Source organism: Marmota monax, unplaced genomic scaffold (assembly GCF_021218885.2).
Source record: "Marmota monax isolate L192 unplaced genomic scaffold, Marmota_monax_Labrador192_F-V1.1 WCK01_AAM20220418_F8-fsc00026, whole genome shotgun sequence".
Taxonomy (NCBI): Eukaryota; Metazoa; Chordata; class Mammalia; order Rodentia; family Sciuridae; genus Marmota; species Marmota monax.
This window is the reverse complement of record NW_026693108.1, coordinates 1,046,861-1,071,335: the sequence shown is the minus strand read 5'-3', so window position 1 is coordinate 1,071,335 and position 24,475 is coordinate 1,046,861. Positions and strand designations below refer to the sequence as shown.

The 24,475-nt window shown below is 57.6% G+C and overlaps 1 protein-coding gene and 1 long non-coding RNA gene across 7 annotated transcripts in view; one reads left to right on the top strand and one right to left on the bottom strand.

Moving 5' to 3' along the window:
- Positions 1-404: 404 nt before the first annotated feature.
- On the bottom strand, positions 405-7,161 carry LOC124099753 (uncharacterized). The gene is made up of 3 exons (XR_006854083.2): positions 6,320-7,161; positions 5,383-5,558; positions 405-1,790 (listed from the first exon to the last, which is right to left on the bottom strand). It is a non-coding gene; the product is annotated as an uncharacterized LOC124099753 (long non-coding RNA).
- A 394-nt stretch (positions 7,162-7,555) lies between these two features.
- Atp11a (ATPase phospholipid transporting 11A) overlaps positions 7,556-24,475 on the top strand; it is a 112,916-nt gene continuing 95,996 nt past the window's right edge. For 4 of the 6 annotated variants that reach the window (XR_009227821.1, XM_058582714.1, XM_058582715.1 and 1 more), the window contains exon 1: positions 23,135-23,619. Coding sequence is in view for 5 of the 6 variants with exons in the window: in XM_058582714.1 (XP_058438697.1) it covers positions 23,473-23,619 (147 nt within the window). In the remaining variant the exon portion in view is untranslated. Of the gene's footprint in view, positions 7,677-23,134; positions 23,620-24,475 lie in introns of those variants that run through there. The other 2 variants (XM_046454957.1, XM_058582717.1) reach the window with 2 other exon arrangements.

Below are 24,475 nucleotides of genomic sequence, written 5' to 3'. Positions count from 1 at the left end.
GACAGTGCTCCATGGTACTTTTCCTCCACTCTAGGCTTATTTCACTTAGCACAGTGTTTTCAAAATCATTACCATTTTTACATATGTTTTGCCCTTTTGAGTACATTTAGATGATTTTCAGTTAAAACTGATAGAATGGTCTTATAAATTACAACAGATGAAAGATATTTTAGGGGAAAACATTTTATCTCCCAATAGGACAGGAAGCTTTCTATAAAGTAGGCGTAGACAGAACATTTCAAAGTGGGTTATATAAAAACCAGTGACCTGATCACGGAAAGCTGCGAAGTTCGATTTCTAGTTATCGTCGACTTTCAGAGGGCCAGTCATTGCATTTCCTTGGCTGAAGAGGAGTAGCATCGGTCTATATTAAAATTACTGTTCAAATAAATAAGTATTACAAATTGCTTTCATTATTTTATTGGTAATTTTAAGCATCAGAGAACCTGCTTTATTTTTTTCTGAAAGAAAACTGGAATTAAAATCATCGATTCTTTAGAGAAACAGAACAAGAGAGAAGGGCGTGTAAGCAATAAATAAGAAAAGAGGGAGACTTCTTAGCCCACGTCCTTTCAGCTCACCCTGGGGGGCTCAGCTGGGGTCAGGCACCCCCTTTTCCTGGTTACCCACCAGAGGGCGTGGCAGGGCGCCCTCTCACCCAGGAATGCCTCCTCAGGAGGAAACAGGACTCAGATTCTCCTGAGACTCGTTCCCGACCCACATCTCAATGGCCAGAGGAAGAACTTCAAGAAGAAAAAGGTTCAGAGAGTAAGTTTCAGCGGAGACATGAAATGAAAGAATGTGTGGTCTCTCGAGAGGGTGGTCAGAGTAGTGGACACAAGAGCCCTGGCCACCAAACAGGAGAGGGACTGGAACCGGGACTCGGCTGTGTTCATGGTCGAGCTGGAGCGTCGTGCAGATGAACTCTGCTTTTTCTGTGAGACTGGCACTCACGACACCCATGTATTTTGGAGTAGGAATCACAATGAGACATGACCTGTTCCACGAGAGGTCCTGGCCCACCTGACTCTTCACCATGTGCTGGGCACGTCAGTGCACAAGGCGCCATGCGGTGCCCCAGGAGTGAGGATCAGCTGTGGTCATCCTCAGCAAGTTCTCTCCCACCGGGAGGCAGACACACACCCAGACTCACAGTCTCAAACCTGCTGCACCTGGGAGCTTCTAAAAGTCCTGTGTTTGGGTCCCACTCCACAGCAATTGAACCAAACGCCTGGGGAGGCACACATCCTTACTGTCCTTAAGTAGCTTTAATCTACAGCCAGGGTTTAGAAATGTTGGTCTGAACAAATAGCTAAGCTTTACTTAGTGAGCTCACTGAAAGGGCGTGTGAGAACTTGTGACACAATAACCGGGATGACCAACTTGAATGAGGACAGGTCTACTCTCACGGTTTCAGAGGCTTCGTCCACAGTGGCCTGGCCCTGGTGCCTTTGGGCCTGGCCCCCAGGCAGAACATCAGAGTGGGGAATGTGTGGTGGGGCGGAGCTGGCGGCACAGCTGGTAGGCAAGGAGAGGCAGGAAGGCCGGGGTCCCCAGAGCCCCCTGAGGGCACGTCTCCGATGACCTCACCTCCTAAGGTCCACCAGCTCTAGCAGCACCAGCAGCTGGGGACCAGCTCTTCCATATGTGGACTTTCGGCGAACACTTAAGATCCAAATATCCTGTCCTGTCCCCCAAGGACTCAAGTCCATCTCACAGTGCAAAATGCGTCCAATCCACCTCTGAGAGCCCACGTTAGCAGTTTCAGCATGGCTCATAGCCGTACGCCCCTGGAAAAAAATAAATAACTTACAAAATTCCAACACACAGTGGTACAGGTTAAGCATTCCCATTCCAGAAGGGACAAACAGGGTATCAGAAAGCAAGACCAAAATAATCAGGGAAAACGTTAAATACTGTAGCTCCATGTCTGCATCTGGGATGCACATGGAGGTATGGTGTGGGCCCCACAGGCTTGGGCAGCGCTGCCACTGTGACCTTGCCCTGGCAGCCCACATGGCCACTCCTGGCCTGGCTCTGCCCCCTGTCTGTGGCTTTCCTTGGCAGATGCCCCATGTTCCCGCATCTTCAATTTCTTGGGGTCTCATCTGAAGCTGCAGCTTTACTCCCGTGGTGCCACACATGGCCCTCCAGGGCTGCCTGCAGGGACTCCAGCCCTGCCACCTGCTGCCTGGCCTCCCAGACCTGCCTTTGGAATCAGTGGAAACCTCCAGGACCCTGTAACCCCAGGACCCACTTAGCATGCCTGTAGAACTAGCACCGCAGGATGAGTCCAAGGTCTGCCACTGGCTCAAACAATGGCTAGGCCCCCTTGGTCCATGGCTGCCGTGGCCCCTGAGTGCCTGAGCATGATGACATGAGTCCTGGGAAAACAACTCCCCAGGCAGCCACTGCAAGTAGAGCACCCCAGGGCTCTCTTCCAACTTCTCGCCTTTACACTGTTGAGCTTGCAATGTGAGGTGGTCACTGGTCACTGAGATGTGCTCCAGCCAGCTTTTCCCATTCTCTTGGTGCAGACTACTTGGTTTTGTTTTGTCTGTTTTTTTGTTTTGTTTTACTGGTGCTAATCTCTTTAACAACCATACCCTCCCTGGCCACAACTCTATATGTGTCCCCTTTCTAGTCAAACTTCAAGGTTTTCAAAACTTCTCACTGTTTTTTGCTCTAGATTCTCACTTTAAATATGGCTAAAAGCAGTCCATCAATGTCCATGCTGCAGCCTGGACACTGTGCTGCCTTGAAATGTTCTCCACCAGATAAACCAGTCCATCACCTTCACCTTTAAACTCAGACTCACACAAAGTCTCAGGGCATGGACAAAATATAGGCAAGTTCTTTGCCGGAATGTGGCCTGAATGTTCTGTACTCCAATTCCCAGTGGAGTCCTCCTTCCCTTCTGACACCTCATGAGCAGTCTTTACTATCTGCTAATCTCCAGTCAGAATTGCCTACTAGCTCTGTTTACAGCACTCCAAGCTTTCTCTAGGCTTTATCTCTAAATGTTTGGAAATTTCGCCCCCAAACCAATTACAAAGTCTTATGAACCACATTCAGGGATGGTCAAGCAATGACCCTATTCTGGGTGCCAAGTCTCTGTGCTACTCAAATTCCATTGCTGTGACAAAGTACTTAAGAAAACCCATTTATAAGGAGGAAGGTCTATTTTGGCTCAGTTTCAGAGGTTCCGGCCCCTGCTTGCTTGGCCCTGTGGTGAGGCGGAGCATCATGGCTGTGTTCCTGAAACCAGGTTCACTTAGTCACCACTTAAAAAGGTCAGCTACTCAAGGACAACTTGCAAGGAAAAAAGGTCTAGTTGGAAAGCCAGCCCCTAAAGAATGTCAGAGGCCATCACCAACAAAGATCCTCCCAGGGAACTCAGGGCACAAAGGGCCTTTATAGGGAGGGGGAGGCGGGCAATGGGCGGGAAGCGTGGGCTGAGTGCGGCCTTTGTCATCCAGGGCCGTTGGCTCTCCTCTTCTGCCAGAGTATTCTTAAGATCACAAGGGGCTTTTGTCTCCAGGCCGTCTCTACAATTCTTTAGATAAACACATCATTTCCCTGCAAGTTAAACATTACTTTGATTTTTTTTTTTTGTAGTTGTACGTGGACGGAATACCTTTATTTTGTTTGTTTATTTTTATTGGTGCTGGGATCAAACCCAGGGCCTCATGCATGCTAGGAAAGCACTCTACCACTGAGCCCCAGCCCCAGCCCCTACTTAACTTAATTAAAGAGCAAGCCATTGGGTCCTTGGCCCACACTCTGATGTCACCTGAAGAGCATCAGGTGCTTGGTCCAGTAAATCTAGGGGAAAGTTACTGGTTAGTAAGTTTTATGACTGTCTTCTGAGCTCCCCTCCAAGGAAGACCCACCCTGTGGCTACCCCTCAAGATAAAGAAGGCGTCTTTCCCTGGAGAACAGGAGGATGGCGAAGGGTGAGTTTTACCCACTAGGTGGCTTTGGCCAGAGGTGTCATCGACAGGCCAGCGGGAGACTAAAATACATTGTTCAATCGTGTGACCTTTAGATCAGTGATGTTAAAAGAACTAAAACCAAGCAAAGAAAGCAGGTGAGGGGCACCTGAGATGCAAACCCTGCCAGGGAGGGGTCACTCATGGCAACCAGAGGAAGGAGAGGGCATTAACGTGTGACCAGAAAGGGTGGAGAGGGACTCGTGGAATAAACAGGGTGGGGAAGAGTCCAGGCAAAAAAGGTGGCGGGTGGAGGCTCAGAGGGAAGGACAGGAAATATGGCTTCTCCCACAAAGAACCCTGGACCAGGCCCCGCAGGTGGACTGCGGAAGTGGCCCAGGTCAGGCGTGCACAGAGGACCCCAGGAGGGGCGGCCCAGCTCCTGATGCCAGGGATGGCTGTTCCCACTACCAGCTAGTAATTCACACCTGTCTTTTTTACTTTCAGTCCTCAGCCTAGCCTCAGGTCTATGGCTTTTTATTTTTAAAATTTGTTCTAATTAGTTACACATGTGTTTGAGGTCTCAATGGCAACAATTGTTTGAACTGTCCTTATGGGAAGACTCTATACCCCCTTAACCCTTATTTCCCCAAAGCCTTTGTTTTTATCTAAGTTGCCCGAGGCAGAGGGGAGGGGTGGGGCGAGGGCTTACGTGCACAGGTGTGGGTGTGGGAAAGGTGCAGCCCAAGCACCAGCTGCAAACACCCACCCACCCACCCCGTCCTTCATAGGGCTTGGGGTCTGTGTCCTACCCATCAACACCTCCTCCTCAGCCAGCACATGGGCCCGGGAGGCAGGCACATGGTTGGAGGCAGGGTGGGTCCTAACTACCTAAGGCAAATTGTAAGACAACCTCGCCCCCTCTGACACTCACTAGCTCAGTGTGGTGCTGGACTCAGGCATGGGTCAGCCACCTCCTGGACCCTGCCACCTGGGGACCCCTGGCTAGGAGCCCATCAGGCTTTTCCTGGTTCATCACGATGGAGCTTTTCTTTCTGCAAAGGTATGAGTGAAGCAACACCCAGGACCTGGAGTCCCCAGGGGTCCTTTACTGTGGCGAGTGCCAGCATGTGCCCTATTGTTGAAGCCAGGCCACTGCATCATTTCCAGAGACCACTGTCCAAGTCCTCCCACTCCTGTCTACACAAGGCCTCTTTCCACTGAGAAGAGACATCTACTTCCCCTGCCCAGGAGTCTGGCCGGGCTGTGGACTCCCATTCACCAGCAGACTGTGGCAAAAGTAACGCCCTGGGGCCTCTGAGCCAGACCTCCTATGTCCACTTCAACCCTCTGGGGTCCAGCTGTCCTGGAAAGCAGCTCCGATAGACGACTGACTTATGAGCAACCGTGTGAAAAGAGGGAGGCAGGCCTGCTCCCACCATCCACCCACCTGCTGAGAAAGTCCTCTGGATGCAGCAGCACTCTCAATGCCCCAACCTCAGGGAGCAGAAGACCAGGACGCCCATCCAGATCTGCAGAGAGGACAACTGTGGTCTCAGTGGCTATGTTGTGGAGGTCTGTGGCCCAGCAAGGGTGAACCGGTTCACAGCTGAGCTGGACTTCCTGCTGTTTTAATAGAGAGAATCCTAACAGATTTGTTCGCATAGGTTTCAAGTTAAGATGCTGACTTGCTGCAACTCAACTGGTTCAAATTAAGACAGGCACTACTGTCATAACAGGAAATTCCAGGTTAGGGCAGCAGCAGGGTGGCTCATGGCCTGGTGGTGACATCAGCACCCATGCTTTTTCCATGCTGCTATCCCTAGAGCAGAGATGCTCCTCAGCTACCCCTCTCATGTCTGCAAGAAGGCTGCAAGGCACCAGATATCACCTCCAAATACCACCAGCCAGCAGGGAGAGTGGAACGTCCCCTCTACTCCTGTTTGAGGAGGAAGTCATTTCCAGATGACCCACAGCAGGCTTCCTCTCAGAATTCCTCAGCGAGGCTGTTTTAAGCCAATCACTGAGAAAAGAATGCAGTTACCAAGACCAGCTGAGCCAGAGTTCACCCACCACACAGGGTGGAGACAGGTTAGACAGGAAGGAAGGAAGGCATTCCTGGCACCATGGAACATAACCAACTCTGAACAAGACAGGCGCCGCCGAGAGACATGGAGCCCTTCTCGGTGGCCTTGTATAACGCCTGCTGCCCACAAACCTCACAGTGTGCAAGGCAGGAGGGACCATGAGCGGGAGTGCGGGCATGGGCTGAGGAACACCAGAGTGCCATATCTAGGGACCTGCAAGCCTTAGAGACATGGACACCTGTCTTCCCCAGAGCCAGGCATGAGTTGAGGCCCCCCAGACCAGGTGGCCTCAACACTCACACTGCCAGGCCAGGGCAAGGCCAGCAGGGACTGGGGAGAAGGGCCCCGGCCTTGCCTTCTGTCCTCAGTCTACTGCTGTTGCCTCTGCAGGTGGAGCCACTCGTGGGGGCCATCTGCCTCCTGGACACAGAGCCTGGCAAAGGGGGGCAGAGACGAGAGCTGGATGGAAGACGGAAAATCAGCAGTTGGCCCCCAAAGGAGCGTTTTACAGTGCAGTCACTATTATTGTGCACCAGCCCTCGCTCCCAGCCACGAGGTCTAACCAGAAAGGAGGCCAGTACCACTCTGTTGGGTCAGTGAGACACGCTCACTCTGAGCCGTAAGCCCCACACGCGGCTCTTGCCAGCTCTTCCGAGGCTGCTGAAGGGTGCTGTCAGCCTCGGGTTCCACCACCCACTGTGCGGGAGCAGGGGGCCTGGAAACGGAGTCCCCGAGTTAAGTCAGGCCGTCTGCTAGCGAAGGGCCCAGTGGGCCAGGAGGGTGCGAGCCGCATTCCCAGGAATCGCTCTTCTAGTACACTCCACTGGCCAGCTCCTGGCCCTCAGGGACGGCCCTGCCCGGGAAGGTGGAGGCCGGTCCTGACCCTCCCACCCGATCCGCCGGGGCGGGCCTAGGGATCCGCTGCGGTTCCGGGGCGCGGTCCCCAGGGGGGCGACCTGCCCGGGCTCGCGCGGCCCCTGCGCAGCACCGAGGAAGCGGCGTCCCCCTTCTGTCCCCGCAGGCGGACCTCGCCGGCCGTCGGGCCTTCGCGGCAGAATAAAAGTTTTCCTGCCGGAGCCGGAGGGGCAGGCCGCCCGCGCCCGGCAGGCGGAAGCAACAGGGCGGCGCCGCGGCCTCAGCGCTCCGCTCCGCCCCGAGGGCCCCGGGCGGCCGCGCCAGGCGCGAGGGGAGCCGCCGGGGCGCGCGCGGAGCGGGCGGGAGCGCGCAGGGCCCGGGGCGGGGGCGCGAGGGGAGCCGCCGGGGCGCGCGCGGAGCGGGCGGGAGCGCGCAGGGCCCGGGGCGGGGGCGCGGGCGCGGGCGCATGCTCACACGCGCTCGTGACGCCGCGGAGCCGAGCGGCCCAGAGGCCGGCTCCAGAGGGGCGGCGGGCGAGGAGGAGGAGACACGCAGAGCCCGAGCGCAGGCTCTCCTCGCCGCGCCCAGCCGCGCGGCCAGCCCGACGGAGCAGGCGCCGGGCGGGCTCCGAGCGGCCACTACCGCCGCCGCCGGGCCGGGCATGAGCGCGGAGGGGCCGCGGCCGCCCCCCGCACCGCTCGGCGCGCGCAGGCCGTGACCGGGCGGGGGGCGCCCAGCGGCGAGCGGCGCGGCCGGAGGAGCCATGGACTGCAGCCTCGTGCGGACGCTCGTGCACAGATACGTGAGTGCCGGCGGGGCGGGCGGGGCCGGGGCGCCCGGCCGGGTCCCGGAGACCGACCCGGCTCGGCCGGCCCCCGGGAGGGCTTGGCGGCTCCGAGGCTGACCGCCCCTGGGGACCAGCAAAGTGCTGGGGAGGGACCGCTGGGAGTGGGCGCCCTCGGGCTTCCGACGGGGACTTCAGGTGCCCACTCCGGCCCCCTCCCGTCGGCACCCGCTCCCGGCCCACCGCCTCCTGGGTCCCTGTCCAGCTGGAAGTCCTCAGACCCTTCCTCAGGTCTGGGCTGGGGTGCGAGCGGGCCCCACAGTCCCCCCGGAACTCTCCTTGGACTCAGAGCCGGGCCCTGGTCTGGGGAGGAGTGGTCAGTCCGGCAGTCGTATCTGCAGGACCAAGAGATTGGAGGAAGTGTCACACTTCTGCAGAGAAAGCTGTGCTTCGGTTTGTTTGCTTGCTTTTTGGCACATGGTGGGATTCAGAGTGAAGTTTGGAATCTCTCCCTGAAAGCAACCCGTCAGATCCGGGGCCAGTGTACCTGGGTTCCTGGGGGATCCACCTCTGTGGCGGGGATGAGCCTCAGGAGGAAAGACTTGGAGGGGAAAGGTTCTGTTTTACACCAGGGCAGGGAAACTGGACTCAGAGTAGCCGGCATTGCTGGCAGTAGGTGGAAAAGGGGTGTGTGTGCAAAAAGAGAAAGAAAACTGTCCGGGGCACTGTTCCCTTGCCTTGTGACAACACAAGGCTTCTTTGTTGCCCTGCGGCACAGGGTCAGCGGTCAGTCAGGTTGGAGGAGCCCAGTTTGATGCAGAGGGCACTGCCGGGCACTTTGTTTTTCCTGGTGTAGTTTCTTTAGGCAGGCTTTCTTCCTCGAGAGCTTCCTTTGAAGAAGAGACCTTGACTGAAGGGGTGTGTGTGCTCCTTCAGGAAACATACCAAGCTGGTGCCTTTCCCTGATTTCATTCATTCACAGAGGCTGGAGAATTCAGGCACCTTGTGTGCACGGAGGAAGCTGCTACTGGGTGGGAGGAAGCTGGGGAGGCCAGCCTGCCTTCTCCTGAGCAGAGCCTGGGAGGGGAGGCCCCTGTTGAAGTCCCTAGTAACAGGTTCTGGACACCCAATAGCAGTGGCTGTAGGTTACCAGATGTGTAAAGAAGAAGAAGAAAAAAAGCACTTTATGAGGCAGGAACCTTCTGTTTTCAACGTGCCACTCGGGCAATGAGAGTCCCTCGATGACTTCTTTTCTTGCCTCAGTTTCCTCAAAGGGAAATGGAGAAAGAAAGGGTAGAGCTGTCATGTGCTTCAAAGGTACACACTGTTTTCCATGTTAATTTGGTTCTCTTCCAATTCTAACAGGAGTGAGAAAAAAGAGGATCAAACTGTGGGAAATAATGTGCATCTGTCTCCGTGAGAAAGGCACAGTGGCACATCTTTCCTCTGGCTGCTACAGGAACTCTCTACCCTGGCTCCCACCTTTCCAGCCAGCCTTCCGATCCCGCGGGGCAGACACTGTCCCCTGTGGGTGCTGGGCTTATTGCCCCCCTTCCTCCAAGCCTGCTGCCATTTCGTGCCATGGCAATCTAGATTCGCTTTAGCGTTTTTAGTGCCTATTTGCTACATTATTACACCTGTGAAACCACACTTATTCTTAAACCTAGGAGAGAAATGTTCTTTAATTGTTCCAGCATATACAATATGTGGCCATGCCCCTGGAATGCTAATTGTGGGGCACCAGATATTGTCTTCCTCATTTCACATCACCGGTGTTATCTGCAGAGCCCTTCTTCATGTTCACACACATAGTGTTTGCAGCTACAATCCTACACTCATGTCTGTGCTATTAAACTAATTTGACTGTTTCCAGAAACAGTCATGATCTTGTAATTTGGTTATCTTCTAATATGCAGGACTAAATATTTTTTACTTTTGCCAGTGAAAAAGAGTCTAGGATCATATGTTCATATTTCCTTGCAGTTTTCTTATGCGACTTGTTTTATGGAAATGAGTGAATAACCTTCTCCCTTCTCCTGTTCACATTGAATTCACGGGACAGAGGATGCATCCCAGGTCCTTCTGAAGCATGAGTCCTTAGAAAACATTGCTATATGTATTTTACTCTGGGTTAATTCTAGAGAGAGAGCGGGTAGGTGAGTGAGAGAATTCTGTTCATTTAGGCCCATACTCCCCAAAGTCTGTCATTGGCTGACTGGCTGTAAGGCACGCTTGTATCTACCAGTGACACAATGCTTACCTACCCTGAGGTAGTTTTACATTTAAAAAAAAAAAAAACATTTTAAAGGACACAAGTAGGAGCTTGTGCTGTCTCTTTTGTAGAGATGTGAGGCTGGGGACAAAGATAGAGGTAGTGAACATGCCGAGAGGGAGCTGTGCAGTCTCCTGGGTGACCTGCAGGTTGTGCAGTGGCTGCCGATGGCAAGCACAGGCTCCCACTTCTAGCTGTGTGCCTTGGGACGGTGGCACCTTTTCCTTTCTCTGTGTTCTCGTCTGGGGTGGGACCCAGTTTGTAGAGGTAGAAGTGAGTTACTGCAGGAAGCAGCTAGGAATGGATGGACCTGGCTCCAAGGAATGTTCCGCAAGCCCATCACCACCAACTTCTGCGTGGCCTGGTCTCTGGGCAGGTTTTGCTGGGGACAGGAGACAGATCCATTCTGTGGACGGCTGCCCATCAGGCCCAGCCCGCAGGCCCTGCAGCCTTCAGAGTCAGCCTGGGTGGTACTGTGTGTGTGAGCTCAGGTGGGATTCAGAGGCTTCAAAGCAAGGTGGCAGTGGCCACCAGGTTTGCATGGGGCTACGCATCCTAGGCTGGGCCCCTCGCTGGACAATGCGTGCCCCCACTGCCCTTCATGCTCTCATTGCGGGATTTGAATTCTTTTTAGATGTCTATGCTGCAGAGCTCGACCCTGGCATGTCTGTGGTGTTGGTTTCTGTAATTCGGCCTGGATATAGTTTGTTGTGTGTTGCTGCTTGTTGAGGTTTTTGCTTTCCAGTGTTTCTAACATTCCAACAGAGCAAAATCCAAGAATGTTAGATACTAAATATTTCTGAGGTTTGAAAAATCCCAAGGCTTCCTTATTCACTGTGGATATTTATTTTTGAAATAAAGCGTTACATTGGAACGTCTGTGGGATCTAAGAACTCCGTACGTTTCTGTATTAGAGAGAGTTAGACCTTCCAGGGGTTCCACCACTCCCAAGCCTGCCTGTGTGCCGGCTGCCTCGGTCGCCTCGTGGCTGGCCACTGAGCGCCGTGCTCCGCCGAGAGCTTGCCTGCTCTGGAAGACTTGCCCACTTCTCTCAGCTGTCCCCGCCCCTGTTGCAAAGCACAGAGACTGCGTGATTTTGGAGATGCCTTCCCAGTCCAGCACTCCATGGCACAAGGCCTTCCTGGTGTGTCCAGCTCTTGTAGTCTACACCACAGGACACTCTGTGAAACCACTCTAACCACGAAGGCCTTCAGGTATTTGAAATAAGTGGATCCTGAGGGCTATGATCCCAGACTAATGGACGGCTGTCTCCAGCAGTGTGGACTTGTGAAGTTGGTAATTAGAGGGTGTTTAACAAGGCACAGCGGGCGGGCTCACCAGGCCCTGCCTGCTCCGGGCTCCTGCTCCTCTGGGAGGCTTGGAAGCAGTCTGCCCTGCCGTCAGTGTGTCTTGGGCTTCACGTTCAGGCCGCCACATCGAGGCCTCTGTCGTTGTCGATGTTCAGAACCCTGTTGAATGTCTGCTCCTCAGGAACAAGCGACCTTCAGATGCTTCTATTTCATGCCAGAGACTACACTTAAGGACCAGGGAAAGAGGTTTTTGTCATTACGATCAGTGAGATTTCTAGGGACGAGGGTGCCACCCTCAGTTCACAGTTAGTTGAAATTGCCTGAATCCACTGATGGGAGCACAGTGTGTTGGATGTGGGAAGTCCTGTACCTCCAGGGGTAGTGGGCTTTGAAGCCTAACATACACTGGGGTCATTTCTTCCTGTAGAAACAGGTCAGGGAAAGATTCCCAAGTCTCAGACTCAGTGTTCTTCCAACCAAGTTTAAGCTGGTCAAAGGGCTGTTTATTTGCAATGCAAACCCACGGCAGTTTTTACAGCCCTCGGATTCAGCAAGGCTGGGCAGGGGCTTCTTCTGCTTTTCTTGGATGCTGTTGCCTGAGAAACACAAAACAGAAGGTCAGGCGTCAGAGTTGACAATTCTGCACTCGTGCCCTGCCCTGGCCCTGCCCCGACCCTGTGACCCTGGGCAGGCTGGTTAGTGCCTTGTGCTTGGCTTCCCTCTCTGTGCTTTGGGGGTCTTTCCTGGCACCTCCTGATGGTGTGGGACACTGCCTTGCATGTGGCAGCTGCCCAGTGAGTGGACGCCCTGGTTGGTGTGGATCTGGTGCCTTGGGACTACTGCCTCTGCTTTCTCAACTTCTTTCCATGCAGCCGGTGACCATCCTGGAACCTGGCTTCAGGGAGGACCGCAGTGGACAGCATGCCCCTCGTGCACCCCGCGGCCCTCTGGTTTGGGCAGTGATACTCCTCTGAGAGAGGCCATCCCTGCTGCTGGGTCTCAGGGCGTTCTCCCATCCTGCTCCTGTCCTGGGGGGTGCCAGCTGCCCCAGAGCCTGCGGTCATGCCTGCGGTCAGTCAGGTCTTTCCCAACAGCTTGCTTAAGTTGCTGACTTCTTCTCTCCTCACATCTCATCTCATCTCATCTCACTCTGAGGTCTCTTCCCATGATTTCTATACCTTCAGGGATGGCTGCAGGGCCCCTCTCTGCCCTTAACCTTGACCTCAGCAGCACACAGCGTGGCCTCTGTACTCATCAGTGAGCCAGACAGGACAGAGACCTGCCCCTGCCCTGCAGAGTTCCCTTGCCCAGGGCAGCAGTGAGCAAAACAGGCAGGTGCTGGAGGCCAGAGAGTGCAGAGTGCAGAGAGGACAGTGGTGTGGGGCGCCGGTCAGAACGGGTCTTGTGTGGCTTCCCAGGGGCATCCAGTGCTGACTCTGGCTGCCCTGAGCTGCCCACCCAGCTCAGGTGTGTGTGGCCTGACTCCTTTCCCGTGGAGAAGGACACGGGCGCGCCTGCTTTGGGCGGCACGTGAGGACTCTGTGCCTTACCTGGCTCCTGCAGTGGGGACAGCTGGGAGTCTGCTCATTGTAGATGTCCGCAGGGAGCCCTTTCTGCGGGGCTGATGGGAGGGCAGTGGGGCTCCCTCATGCCGCCCTTGGGGCTGGAGCAGCAGACAGACCTGGGCGCTCTCTGTCACTGCGTCCTCGGAGCCCAGGGCTGGCGCTGTACCCCACATGTGCACACTGGGACAAGCCAGTGACTAGCGGCCTTCACTGCCGTCCTCTGTTGCTGAAGTGGACTGGGGAGAAGCTGGCTCTCTGAATAGAAATCGTGTGCTGTTCTCGCCCACACCACGGGACTTGTTAGGGCAGTTGGTTTATCTGTGATCACCTCTCCTTTCAGTGTCCATCGCTTGGGATGCAGTCCGTCACCCTCGAAGACGGAGCCTGAGGGCAGTGCATTTCCCTCCACCTCCTCTGACTTGCTGTGCCACAGTGTTCCTGCAGCTTCCCTCCATGGCCGTCCTCTGCGGCTCCCTCCATGGCCATCCTCTGTGGCCTCCTTCTGCGGCCTCTGTGACCTTTGTTTCTGTGGTACCCGAGCCCGGCCACCTCTTGGGAGCACGGAGCTCAGCAGCCTGCCCGGGGGAGTCCGCCATGCTTGCTCTTCCTGGGAGGTGGCCCTTTGTCGGCCTTCACATTGCAGTTCCCACCACTGTAGCTGCAGAGTGGATGGAGTGACAGACGGCAGCACTGGGGTGGGGTCCTGGGAGGCTGCCTCATTCCAGGTAGTGTTGGGGTGCAGAAGCCACCTCCCCAGGACACAAGCATCTGGCCCCACTTGTGTTGCTCATGCTGTCGCCATGGGGCCCTCGTGTGATCCATGCTGGCCAGGCCGCCTTCAGTTGGGGCCCAGTGGCCTCCTGGACAGAGCCCCGCATCGAGTGCCCGCCAGGCTGCTCACTGCTTCTCCAGAGGCAGCTGTAAGATGAGACTGATGGCACTTGCTGCCTGCTTCCCTGGTGGTGTGATCAGATGAACTAACGTACACGGATGTGGCCTGTACATCGTCCAGTGCTGTCCAAGTAGCTCAGCAGAGGGCTGTCGATTTCTGTGTATCACATGTGACGAAGGTGAGGTTTTTTTAATTCAAAAAGGGTATGAAAATAAGGGTTTTTCCCCCTTCTTCCTGTTAGGAGAATAAGAAAAGATTTTAAAGAGAAGGCTTTTTGCTTATGAAAAGGACTATTTGGTTGAAAGTCATTAAGTTGTGCATTCAGGAAAACAGTGCATCTTGGGGTGTGGCATCTGTCCTTGACCTACCTGCTCCCCACACCCCAAAAAAAGGAGTAGAGGAAAAAGGCGGGTGCAGGAGAGACGTGCTGGGCCTGTGCCCACTGCGCCTGCAGCTGGTGGCTGAGATGCACAGGGACCACGGAGCCTTTTCAGAGGAGGAGGATCCTTCCTGAGGCTTGTCCCAGACGCTCTGCGCAGGAGCAGAGTGTTCTGTCTGTCCCAAGGTTGCGGAGCCAGCAGTGAGGGGGGTTGGGGGGCCGCCTCTGGCTGGCCTGACACCGACCACCCTGTGGGATTCTCAGGGTGGTGGGGGTGACCCTATGCCACTGTGCCCAGAACAGTCCCCTCAGTGCCTGTTGCCCTAGCAAAATTAATAATTGTTAGCAGTGTCCCTTTCTGTACATTTTACACTTAGAGGTCTCTGCCCTCTAAGTGGGCATGTGGGTCGCAAGTCATATGGCTTTCTCTCTAGCTGGAGTGTGAGCCAGAGCCTGGTGAGGCCCCTCCTGATGCCTGGGTCACCTGTCACCTACCCTGCCATGTGGGACCTACTGTGTCTCAAGTCCTCGGTGACCGTCCACTCACATCCCCTGCCCTTTCCTTTGATGGTGAATTCACCTCCATGGGCATCTGCTGCCCATACCCCGAGAAGTCAGCACCGAAATCTGCCCACCTTCCCGTGTTTGGAGAGGCCAGCAAGTTCAGCAGATGTTGGGGATAGTGAGTGGCCTCTTGGGGACAGGTCAGTGACTAACGGCTTCTCCCAGGAGGTGGGAGTGGGCCAGGGTGATGAGAAAAGGAGGGTGTGGCTCTACAGAGGGAACCTGGGCAGCCACTGCCTGGCTTTTCCTTCCAATATCACCATCTTCTCTTCCTTTAAGGGGCACGCTGCCACGGGACCGGGAGAACCCTGGGGTGGTGATCAGAGTTCTAGACACGTTCACTATGTTGACCTGCACCCAGGAGGGCACCGCAGTGGTGTTAGGTGCACATGAGCGGCCGTCTAGCTGACTTAGAGGCCTGACTCTGTCTCCTGCCCTTAGGGAGAGGACTCAGAGTTTGCCTGCTGGAGGGTGGAGGGTGCAGAGGTGAGGGAAGAGCCCCGAGGAACGTCTCTCCTAGGGAGGGAGGACCTGCAGGGTGGCCAGTGAGGCAGGGGCTAGGCGGGTGGCTGTGCGGGCTGCCTGGAGCTGCTGGAATCCCCACCTGGTGGGCATCCAACCCCGGCCGTGGGATCCGACCTGGTGGGTGTTCAGTGCCTACCGGTAGGCTGGCAACCAAAGTCTGCCTCTCACGTGAGCTCAGGCTAGGGTTGGAGAGCGCCTACACCAGCACTGTCACCTCTCCCTCCAGTGCGCCACCACGGGACCCACACTTCGCATACACTCACACAGGCCCGGGCCTCCTGTCCCGGAGCTGTGTCTGGTGCCTTCCTGGCACTGCCCGCCCGCCCCCTCCACGCCAGCATGGCTTATACAGTGCCCAGGGACCTTTCAGACTTGAGGGAGAGCCGCAGCCAGCTAGAGTGGCCTGGGGTGTGGACTGCGGCCTGCTTGCTGCCGTGGCCTCGGAGCCTCAGCTCCTTCCTACGCTGGCAGCCTGTTTCTGCCCTGGTGGTCGGGTGGGCACGCTTGTTGGGTTGTAGAGAAAACTGGTGCTGAGAGCAGCACTAAGGCCCATGATCCTCATTATGGAAATCGGCCTGCCCTTGAGGGTGCTGTCTCCAAGATGCTCTTCCTGGGCTGTAGGCAGCAGTGGTTTGTGGCTGATGCTGCGCCACATGCTCAGCTCTAAGCCGGGTGGGCGGTGTGAGCCGCAGTGTGCTGGGCTCCCCACAGGCCAGAGCCTGGCAGCCCGTGGGGCACCCTCTCCATGCTGGAGGCTGGCCGTAGAGGGGCACCCCCTGGGTGCTGAGGCCGGGCGTAGAGGGGCACCCCCTCTTGCTGGAGGTGGGCGTAGAGGGCTGCACAGGGCTCTCTCTGGAGTGCCCCACAGGCTCCAGCTCCCCCTGCTCCTCCCCCTTGGCTTTCCTGTGTCCTGTGCAAGGACCCCGTTGGTGACTCATTCAGCCGAGTTCCCTCCCCAAGCCCATCAGACATGAGCTCTGGGGACCAGGGCTTCAACGTGTGAACCTGGGGGCGCCGTTCAGTCGGTGGCAAGGACGGCACCGTGTGGACGGCGAGCGCTGGGACAGATGGGATGTTCCGGGAGGGCCGTTCGAGAATGCCTTGTCTGTTCACTGCCTTATCAGTGGCATCACAGCAGGTCCCCTGTCCAAAGGGCACACCTCAAAATGAGGAGTGAGTGAGTGCCGGGCGTGGGCTGCCACGGGGGCTCCGCCACCGTTACTTGTGATGGCTGGCCACCATGCCTTGGTCCTAAGCTGTGGAGTCTCTTTACCTCCTTGCTGGCAGGGCTGGCAGGAGAGGTGCTGGTACTACAGACGTGGGGTGCCGCCTGCTCTGTGCTCTGTGTGGCAGTCCAGGCACATGGCATCTAGCTGACCCACAGGACAGATGTCACCATTCATGTCACAAAAGTGGATTGGCACGCCTGCTGAGCCAGGCAGGAGGCCCCGGCCAGCGACCAGGTCCCCAGGGAACCTAATTGCTCCTGGAATCACTCTTCAGGCCTCCCCGCGCAGGGTGACATCTCACCTGTGGCAAAATCGGGGCATGGCTGTTGGAGGGTGGCGTCAGGTGTCCGGCTCTGCCGTCACCTAGATGGTGGAGTTGAAGCAAGGCTTGTCAGGACCTGCCCCACGCCTGCGCCCTCACGGTCTTGCAGGGCACTGGGGAGCTCCCACCTGACTCTAACCTTCGGGGTGAGCTTTTTTGTTATTTTGAGTAACTACAGCCTTGTTATCTGCAGACGCTGGCCTGTAGGGACAGGTCATCGTTTCCTCATCTTGCAGTCTGGGAGGAGGAAGACTTCTGTGGTTTTTCACTCATTCTACCACCCAAAGACCTGGCTGGTGCAGGGCCCAGGGCCCCGGCCCAGAGGCTTGTCCCGGTCTGCCTGGTGGTGCCCGCGTGGCCCACGCCTGGTGCGGTGGATGCTGACCCCGGCCCCCGGGATCACATGGCCGCCCACCTGCCCTCCACCCTGCCGCAGTGCACAGCTTGTCTGTGTCCTTTATTCCCCTGGACCTTCCTCCTGCCTGGGAAGGAGAAGTCACAAACAAACAGGCAAATAATCCCCCTGCCTCAGAGAAAAGAGGATTTCCTCCAACCTATTTTCAGCAGAGGATTAGGGACAGTGACGTTCTGCCATGGGGTGCCATCTAGGTTTGTGTCTGATTTTTCAAGGTCTCAGAGATTGCACACCGAAACCCGAAGACAGTGGTAAAATCGTGGACTGATGCTGGCGTGGAAGACCCGTGGTTTCAGGGAAAATCTAATGGAACACCTCAAATGGGTGTGGAACCCCCAGACTCCCCATTGTCTACAGAAAGTGTATGGCCTGTGCTTGTTTGGGTTCAGATAATGTCAGTAACACAGTTGCTCAGCAATAATGAACTGGGCTGGAACTCTGAGGACTCCTAGGTACGGAGAGCGGGGGCGCTGGCCTGGTGGTCAGCGTCTCCTCCAGTGCCATTTCTGATCTAACTCATTCCACAAAATGGCTTTGGAGACCACACAGAGGCAAATCACTAAGCTTCTAACACAGGATCTGTGATGTGATTCCACATACTGATACTCAACATCGATGTTCTCCAGACATTTATTAAGTACCTGCTGTATGCACTGGGGATTCAGTGGCAATCAAAATGTGCCGGCCTCCTGTTCTGGAGACACAGAGCAGTGGTCAGACACAGGGTGAGCAAGCCGTGCACTATGTGAGGACAGAGGAGACCAGAGGGTGGTCGGGCTGTGGCTCCGAAGGCGACAGAGCTAGGTCCTGGAGGGGTGGGGCCCACAGCCATGCAGCCACCTGGGAGCACGTGGACAGTGTGGCCGTCCAGCCCACGGGGGCCATGAGGATGGGCCGAGCAGGGAAGGGGTGGACACAGAGCTAATTCCAAACTTAAAGTTGCCGTTAAATCAGGTTCTGTTTGGGATGGTGAACAATCCTGGAAGCAGACGGTGGTGACAGTTGTGTCACCCTGCAGTGTGTAATGCCATCAGCGGAACACAGCAAAGTTCTTACCGTGTGTTCCACCACACGAAAATACCCTGGCCAGGCTGTTACTTGGTCCATCCACACGTCCCGACCAACGTTTTGGGGAGGGTGAGCACGTGGGCACGAGAAGTCGTGGAGCTTTGCTTTCTGCTCCCCTGAGCACGCCCGGCTCTGTGACAGGAGTCCAGGTGACCACCCCGAGAGGAGCACTGGAGACAAGCCAAGGAGCAGACGAGCCGTGAGGCAGATGTGCCCAGGGTGGACGGCCTCCTGAGAGTTGGGCTGGCCTGTGGGAGCCTTGGCAGCAGCCCCCGGTCTCCAGCTGTGTTAGCCGGGGACACTGGCTCTGGGCCTTCTCCTGGGAGCGCCTGGGGAAAGTGGGCCGGAGGCGCTGCCTGAGGTTTTCTTCCAGAAGCTGCTCTCCATTGGTCTGAGTAGGTGTCCTCTTTTTAATCTGTGTTTATCCTCTGTACATAAATCATTCGGAAATAGGTGGTTTGAGTTCAAAACTCCACTGCAGCGTTTTCCTGAAAGACAGGTGGTTCTCTGAGAAGCAGTCTCCTGCCACTTTCCCCAGGGTGAAAGGGGACTTTTGTTTTCTACTGAGATGGTCATTCTGTCCCTTTCAAAGGAAGGCAGGGTTACAACAGGCCGGGTCCCTCTTCTGCCGCCTGCTGGTTTTGTTAGTAAGAAACAACTGCAGAGTGGAGCCCTCTGGCGAGTGGAGCACTCCCTGTCGAGCAACTGGACGTTGGGTGGGGAGGTGCTGTTGGGAGCCGGGACGTTGGGTGGGGAGGTGCTGTTGGGAGCCGGGACGTTGGGTGGGAGGTCCTGTTGGGAGCCGGGACGTTGGGTGGGGAGGTGCTGTTGGGAGTTGGACGTTGGGTGGGAGGTGCTGTTGGGAGCCGGGACGTTGGGTGGGGAGGTGCTGTTGGGAGCTGGACGTTGGGTGGGAGGTGCTGTTGGGAGCTGGATGTTGGGTGGGGAGGTGCTGTTGGGAGCCGGGACGTTGGGTGGGAGGTCCTGTTGGGAGCCGGGACGTTGGGTGGGGAGGTGCTGTTGGGAGCTGGACGTTGGGTGGGAGGTGCTGTTGGGAGCTGGACGTTGGGTGGGAGGTGCTGTTGGGAGCTGGACGTTGGGTGGGGAGGTGCTGTTGGGAGCTGGACGTTGGGTGGGAGGTGCTGTTGGGAGCTGGACGTTGGGTGGGGAGGTGCTGTTGGGAGCCGGGACGTTGGGTGGGGAGGTGCTGTTGGGAGCCGGGACGTTGGGTGGGGAGGTGCTGTTGGGAGCCGGGACGTTGGGTGGGAGGTCCTGTTGGGAGCCGGGACGTTGGGTGGGGAGGTGCTGTTGGGAGTTGGACGTTGGGTGGGAGGTGCTGTTGGGAGCCGGGACGTTGGGTGGGGAGGTGCTGTTGGGAGCTGGACGTTGGGTGGGAGGTGCTGTTGGGAGCTGGATGTTGGGTGGGGAGGTGCTGTTGGGAGCCGGGACGTTGGGTGGGAGGTCCTGTTGGGAGCCGGGACGTTGGGTGGGGAGGTGCTGTTGGGAGCTGGACGTTGGGTGGGAGGTGCTGTTGGGAGCTGGACGTTGGGTGGGAGGTGCTGTTGGGAGCTGGACGTTGGGTGGGGAGGTGCTGTTGGGAGTTCACAGAAGACTCAGGGCCTAAGGCAGCGCTGTAGCTTCCCTGTGGTCATTCAGCACTGAGTCAGGTGTCCATTATCACTCACCCTTGCACATCCTGGAAGTGACGTTGGCCTGAGGGGCAGTTTCCTCCCTAGCTGGGGACTGTCCCCTGCCCAGGTGTGGCTTCTTCGCTGTGGGCTGGTGGGTATGCCCCACCTTGCCACAGGGGTCCCATGACTTGCTGTCTGCTTAATGGATGAATGACCATTGCCTGCCTGGGTGCCCAGCTTTTCGAGGTGGGTCTGTGTGGAGAAGTCAGGATCCTGCACATCTGACTTTGTTTCATGTATCAGTAGCCTGGCCAGAAGGCAGGAGAGTTTGCCTCGCAGCTCGATGTCAGGGCCCGTGGTGGTGGGCCAGGCTGTCCTGAGTGGGCTGTGGGGGACAACAGGGCCCGTGGTGGTGGGCCAGGCTGTCCTGAGTGGGCTGTGGGGGACAACAGGGACAGTGGTGGTGGGCCAGGCTGTCCTGAGTGGGCTGCGGGGGGCGGCAGGGTCAGTGGTGGTGGGCCAGGCTGTCCTGAGTGGGCTGTGGGGGACAACAGGGACAGTGGTGGTGGGCCAGGCTGTCCTGAGTGGGCTGCGGGGGGCGGCAGGGTCAGTGGTGGTGGGCCAGGCTGTCCCGAGTGGGCTGTGGGGGACAACAGGGACAGTGGTGGTGGGCCAGGCTGTCCCGAGTGGGCTGCGGGGGACGACAGGGACGGTGGTGGTGGGCCAGGCTGTCCTGAGTGGGCTGCGGGGGACGACAGGGCCAGTGGTGGTGGGCCAGGCTGTCCTGAGTGGGCTGCGGGGGGCGGCAGGGTCAGTGGTGGTGGGCCAGGCTGTCCCGAGTGGGCTGTGGGGGACAACAGGGACAGTGGTGGTGGGCCAGGCTGTCCCGAGTGGGCTGCGGGGGACGACAGGGACAGTGGTGGTGGGCCAGGCTGTCCTGAGTGGGCTGTGGGGGACAACAGGGCCAGTGGTGGTGGGCCAGGCTGTCCTGAGTGGGCTGCGGGGGATGACAAGGACAGTGGTGGTGGGCCAGGCTGTCCTGAGTGGGCTGTGGGGGACAACAGGGCCAGTGGTGGTGGGCCAGGCTGTCCTGAGTGGGCTGCGGGGGGCGGCAGGGTCAGTGGTGGTGGTCCAGGCTGTCCTGAGTGGGCTGCGGGGGACGGCAGGGACGGTGGTGGTGGTCCAGGCTGTCCTGAGTGGGCTGCAGGGGACGACAGGGTCAGTGGTGGTGGTCCAGGCCGTCCTGAGTGGGCTGCAGGGGACGACAGGGTCAGTGGTGGTGGTCCAGGCCGTCCTGAGTGGGCTGCGGGGGACGACAGGGTCAGTGGTGGTGGTCCAGGCCATCCTGAGTGGGCTGGGGGGGATGACAAGGACAGTGGTGGTGGGCCAGGCTGACCTGAGTGGGCTGCGGGGGACGACAGGGACAGTGGTGGTGGGCCAGGCTGTCCTGAGTGGGCTGCGGGGGACGACAGGGTCAGTGGTGGTGGGCCAGGCTGACCTGAGTGGGCTGGGGGGGATGACAAGGACAGTGGTGGTGGTCCAGGCTGTCCTGAGTGGGCTGCGGGGGGCGGCAGAGTCAGTGGTGGTGGGCCAGGCCGTCCTGAGTGGGCTGCGGGGGGCGGCAGGGTCGGTGGTGGTGGGCCAGGCCGTCCTGAGTGGGCTGCGGGGGACGGCAGGGACGGTGGTGGTGGTCCAGGCCGTCCTGAGTGGGCTGCGGGGGGCGGCAGGGACAGTGGTGGTGGTCCAGGCTGTCCTGAGTGGGCTGCGGGGGTGGCCAGGCCAGGTGTTTTTCAGGGATCCAGTTTGCGATTGGAGCTGAGGGACGCAGGACCGCTGCCCTGTCAAGGGACCATGTAGAGCACAGCAGGCCTCTGAGTTCCTCCTGTCTCTCCTGAGAAGAGATGCTCTGAAGGGGTGGCTGCAGGCGTACCAGGCAGCCCTGCTGCCGACCAGCCCTTGGGGAGCCACCCCTCACATCCACAGGGGGCAGCAGGGTCCTGATGGTGTGTGTCCACGCTCGCCTACAGTTGGTGTGGGAGCCTGGGCCTCCTGCCCACTGGCCCCCACGCTCCCTGGGAGGGTGCAGTTTGGAGGCTGACCTGCAGGGCCTGGCAGCCTGACCTCTGACTGTTCACGCAGCTCCAGCTGTGTCTGTGTGTGGTGGGTGGCCGCAGGCCAGCTCCGGGACAGTTCTGCATGTCTTTTGTAGTTTTCCCTGCAGACGCAGGGGACCATGGCCTTTACATCACACCTGCTGGCCTCTTCCTTTTGGAAAGGTCCCTTTTCAGAAAGACTTTTGATGACCTCCAAGGCCAGCACAGGTCAGCACTCAAGCAAGCGGTCTGCTTGCTGTGTGACTGGTGCAGCCCGTACGGACGTGAGCGTGATTCTGCTCCCATGTGCCACTAACAGCTGGTCCGCTGGGAGCTTGAACTCACCTGCTAATGTTCACCTGTCACCTCTAAGGCCAGGTGATGCACAGTTGGCTTCTCCCAGCAGGAGGTAATGAACCCCAGCAGGGCACAGCCCCTCCACAGAGCACAAGCAGGGGGATTTTCCTGTCACCTCCCAAGATCCCTGGGAGCTCTCCCCACTGTGTGATGCCTCTGGATGGCTTGTGATTTCAGCAATCAGGAGGGAGCCAGAGGGAGGAGGCCGGCCCCATTGGGAGTGGGCAGGTGGCTGTGCGTGGGCCTCCTCAGGCCAGGCTCGGCACCACCTACGTCTCTGGGTCTCAAGCTGTGGCGTAGCACCTCTGCGTGCACACAGCGTTCTCCATGCAGAGTTAGGGTGGCCGGAGATGGAACATGACACTGTGGTGACGGGGGATTGTTCACAGGTGGCCACCATGGATGGTGAAGGGCGAAGGCCAGCCCTGTTGTGCTGAGAACAGTGAAAATGGTTTTAGATAATTAGTGGAACAGGTCACAACTGTCCCCAGGTCGTGTGGCTCCCTGGCTGGTTCGTGGTCTCATGTGATACGTGGAAAGTTCAGACGAGGGAGTTCAGGGGACATTTGGGCAGGGTCCCACTGGCCACCTGGAGGGAGGGCACAGGTGACAGAGGAGCCTGAGACCCCCTGCACACCTGACCCGAGGAGGAGGGAGCCCTGGCTCTCTGCTGGCTGGAGGTGTGGGGCCAGCGGGGTAGCCGGCTGGCAGGCTTCCTGACTTCTCGTCTTCCCGGCTGCGGAGCTACTTAGTGTGTTGGTTGCTGTTAAAATTTAGAGCTATTCGCGATGCAGTGTCGCGGTTTAAAAATGTGACCTGAGTAGTCGGGAAGACTGTCTCCAGTTCCTGGTTTGTTAGTACAAGCTCAGGGTAGAGGGTCCAAGTCAGGTCGGGCTCTGAACCTGCCCGGCGGAGGAGGGTGGGAAGCCGTGGTTCCAAGGCTGCCCTCCTGGCGCTGGGCTTTGACTCTAGCCAGTCCTGGGACCTGAGAGGCCCAAACGGGGCGTCCAGCCTGTGGGGTAAGTCGGACTTCTGGCCTGATGTGGCAGAGTGGTGGTGAGGCCAGCACCCTCCCCCTCCGCCGCAGGACTGCAAGCTTGGGGCTCACCAGGGACAGCGAGGAGGCGGAGCCTGAGTGGGCACTGCACTTCTGTGGACTTCTGACTGCAGCCCAGGAGCCACCAGACCTTCCATGGAGAGTCCTGGGGCTGAGTGGCCATGCCTCCGCTACAGGCTGCTCCCATGGGCCCATGCGCTCTTCCTCCCTACTCTAGCGATGGAGACTCTGAACATAGTTGTTGCTTTCTGCTCCCAGAAGATTTGGCCAGTATTTCCCCAGGTATGGACAACTAGGGTACCCATGGCAAGGAGAAGCACCCTCCCACCCTGAATGTAAAATGCTTCAGGTTTTCTGGGGATGAGGGAGTGAGGGCATGTTTCCTGCAGCCCTCTGGGACCTACGTGGTTTAAACATCCAGACACAGAGGCTTAGCAGCTCAGGGCACATTTGGATGGCGAGGGGGATCCTGGACTGTCAAGCTGCCTCCACGAAGGCTCAGTCCACAGAGCAGTGTGAATAAGCTGGAAGAGATGCTCAGAGTTCTGCGGTTCTCGTGCAGAGAGAAGGCACGTGGGCAGACATGTTGGGCTGGAAACGTGGTCTGCCTGGGTGGTATTCTCTGGTGTGTCCCAGGTGCTGCTGTTGGGAGGGCCTGGTACATTTGGGTTCTTGTTGTTGCTGCAGCTCTGGGACTCGGGGGCTGAGTGGCTGAGTGTGTCTGTCAGGTGGAGTGGAACTTTCCCTCCCCGCGTGCTCTGTGGCCAGGTCACGTCTTGGCCATTTAATCTCCTGGTGACATAACACTAACACTTGATAAGGACAGAATGAGGCCAGATAGCAGTCTGTGCCTGCTGTCCAGGGGTAGCGAGGCTGAGCAGGGAGAGGGCCAGTGGAGAGGCCAGTGGCCTCGGTTGTCTGGCAGGAGCCGTGCACTCACCCTGCTCCCGGCCTCCTCCTCCTCACCTCTCCCTTGCCCTCCCTGCCCTCTCCAGTCCTGCCCACTGTGGCCAGGTGTCCAGCAGGAGCCAGGGACTCCTTGGAGAGGACTTGGTGTCTGAGGTAGCATCTGCTGTGACTGTCCTGCGTGTTGGTTGTCCTAGGGGCGGAGTGCGGGGCCCTCTGTGGAGGACGCCCA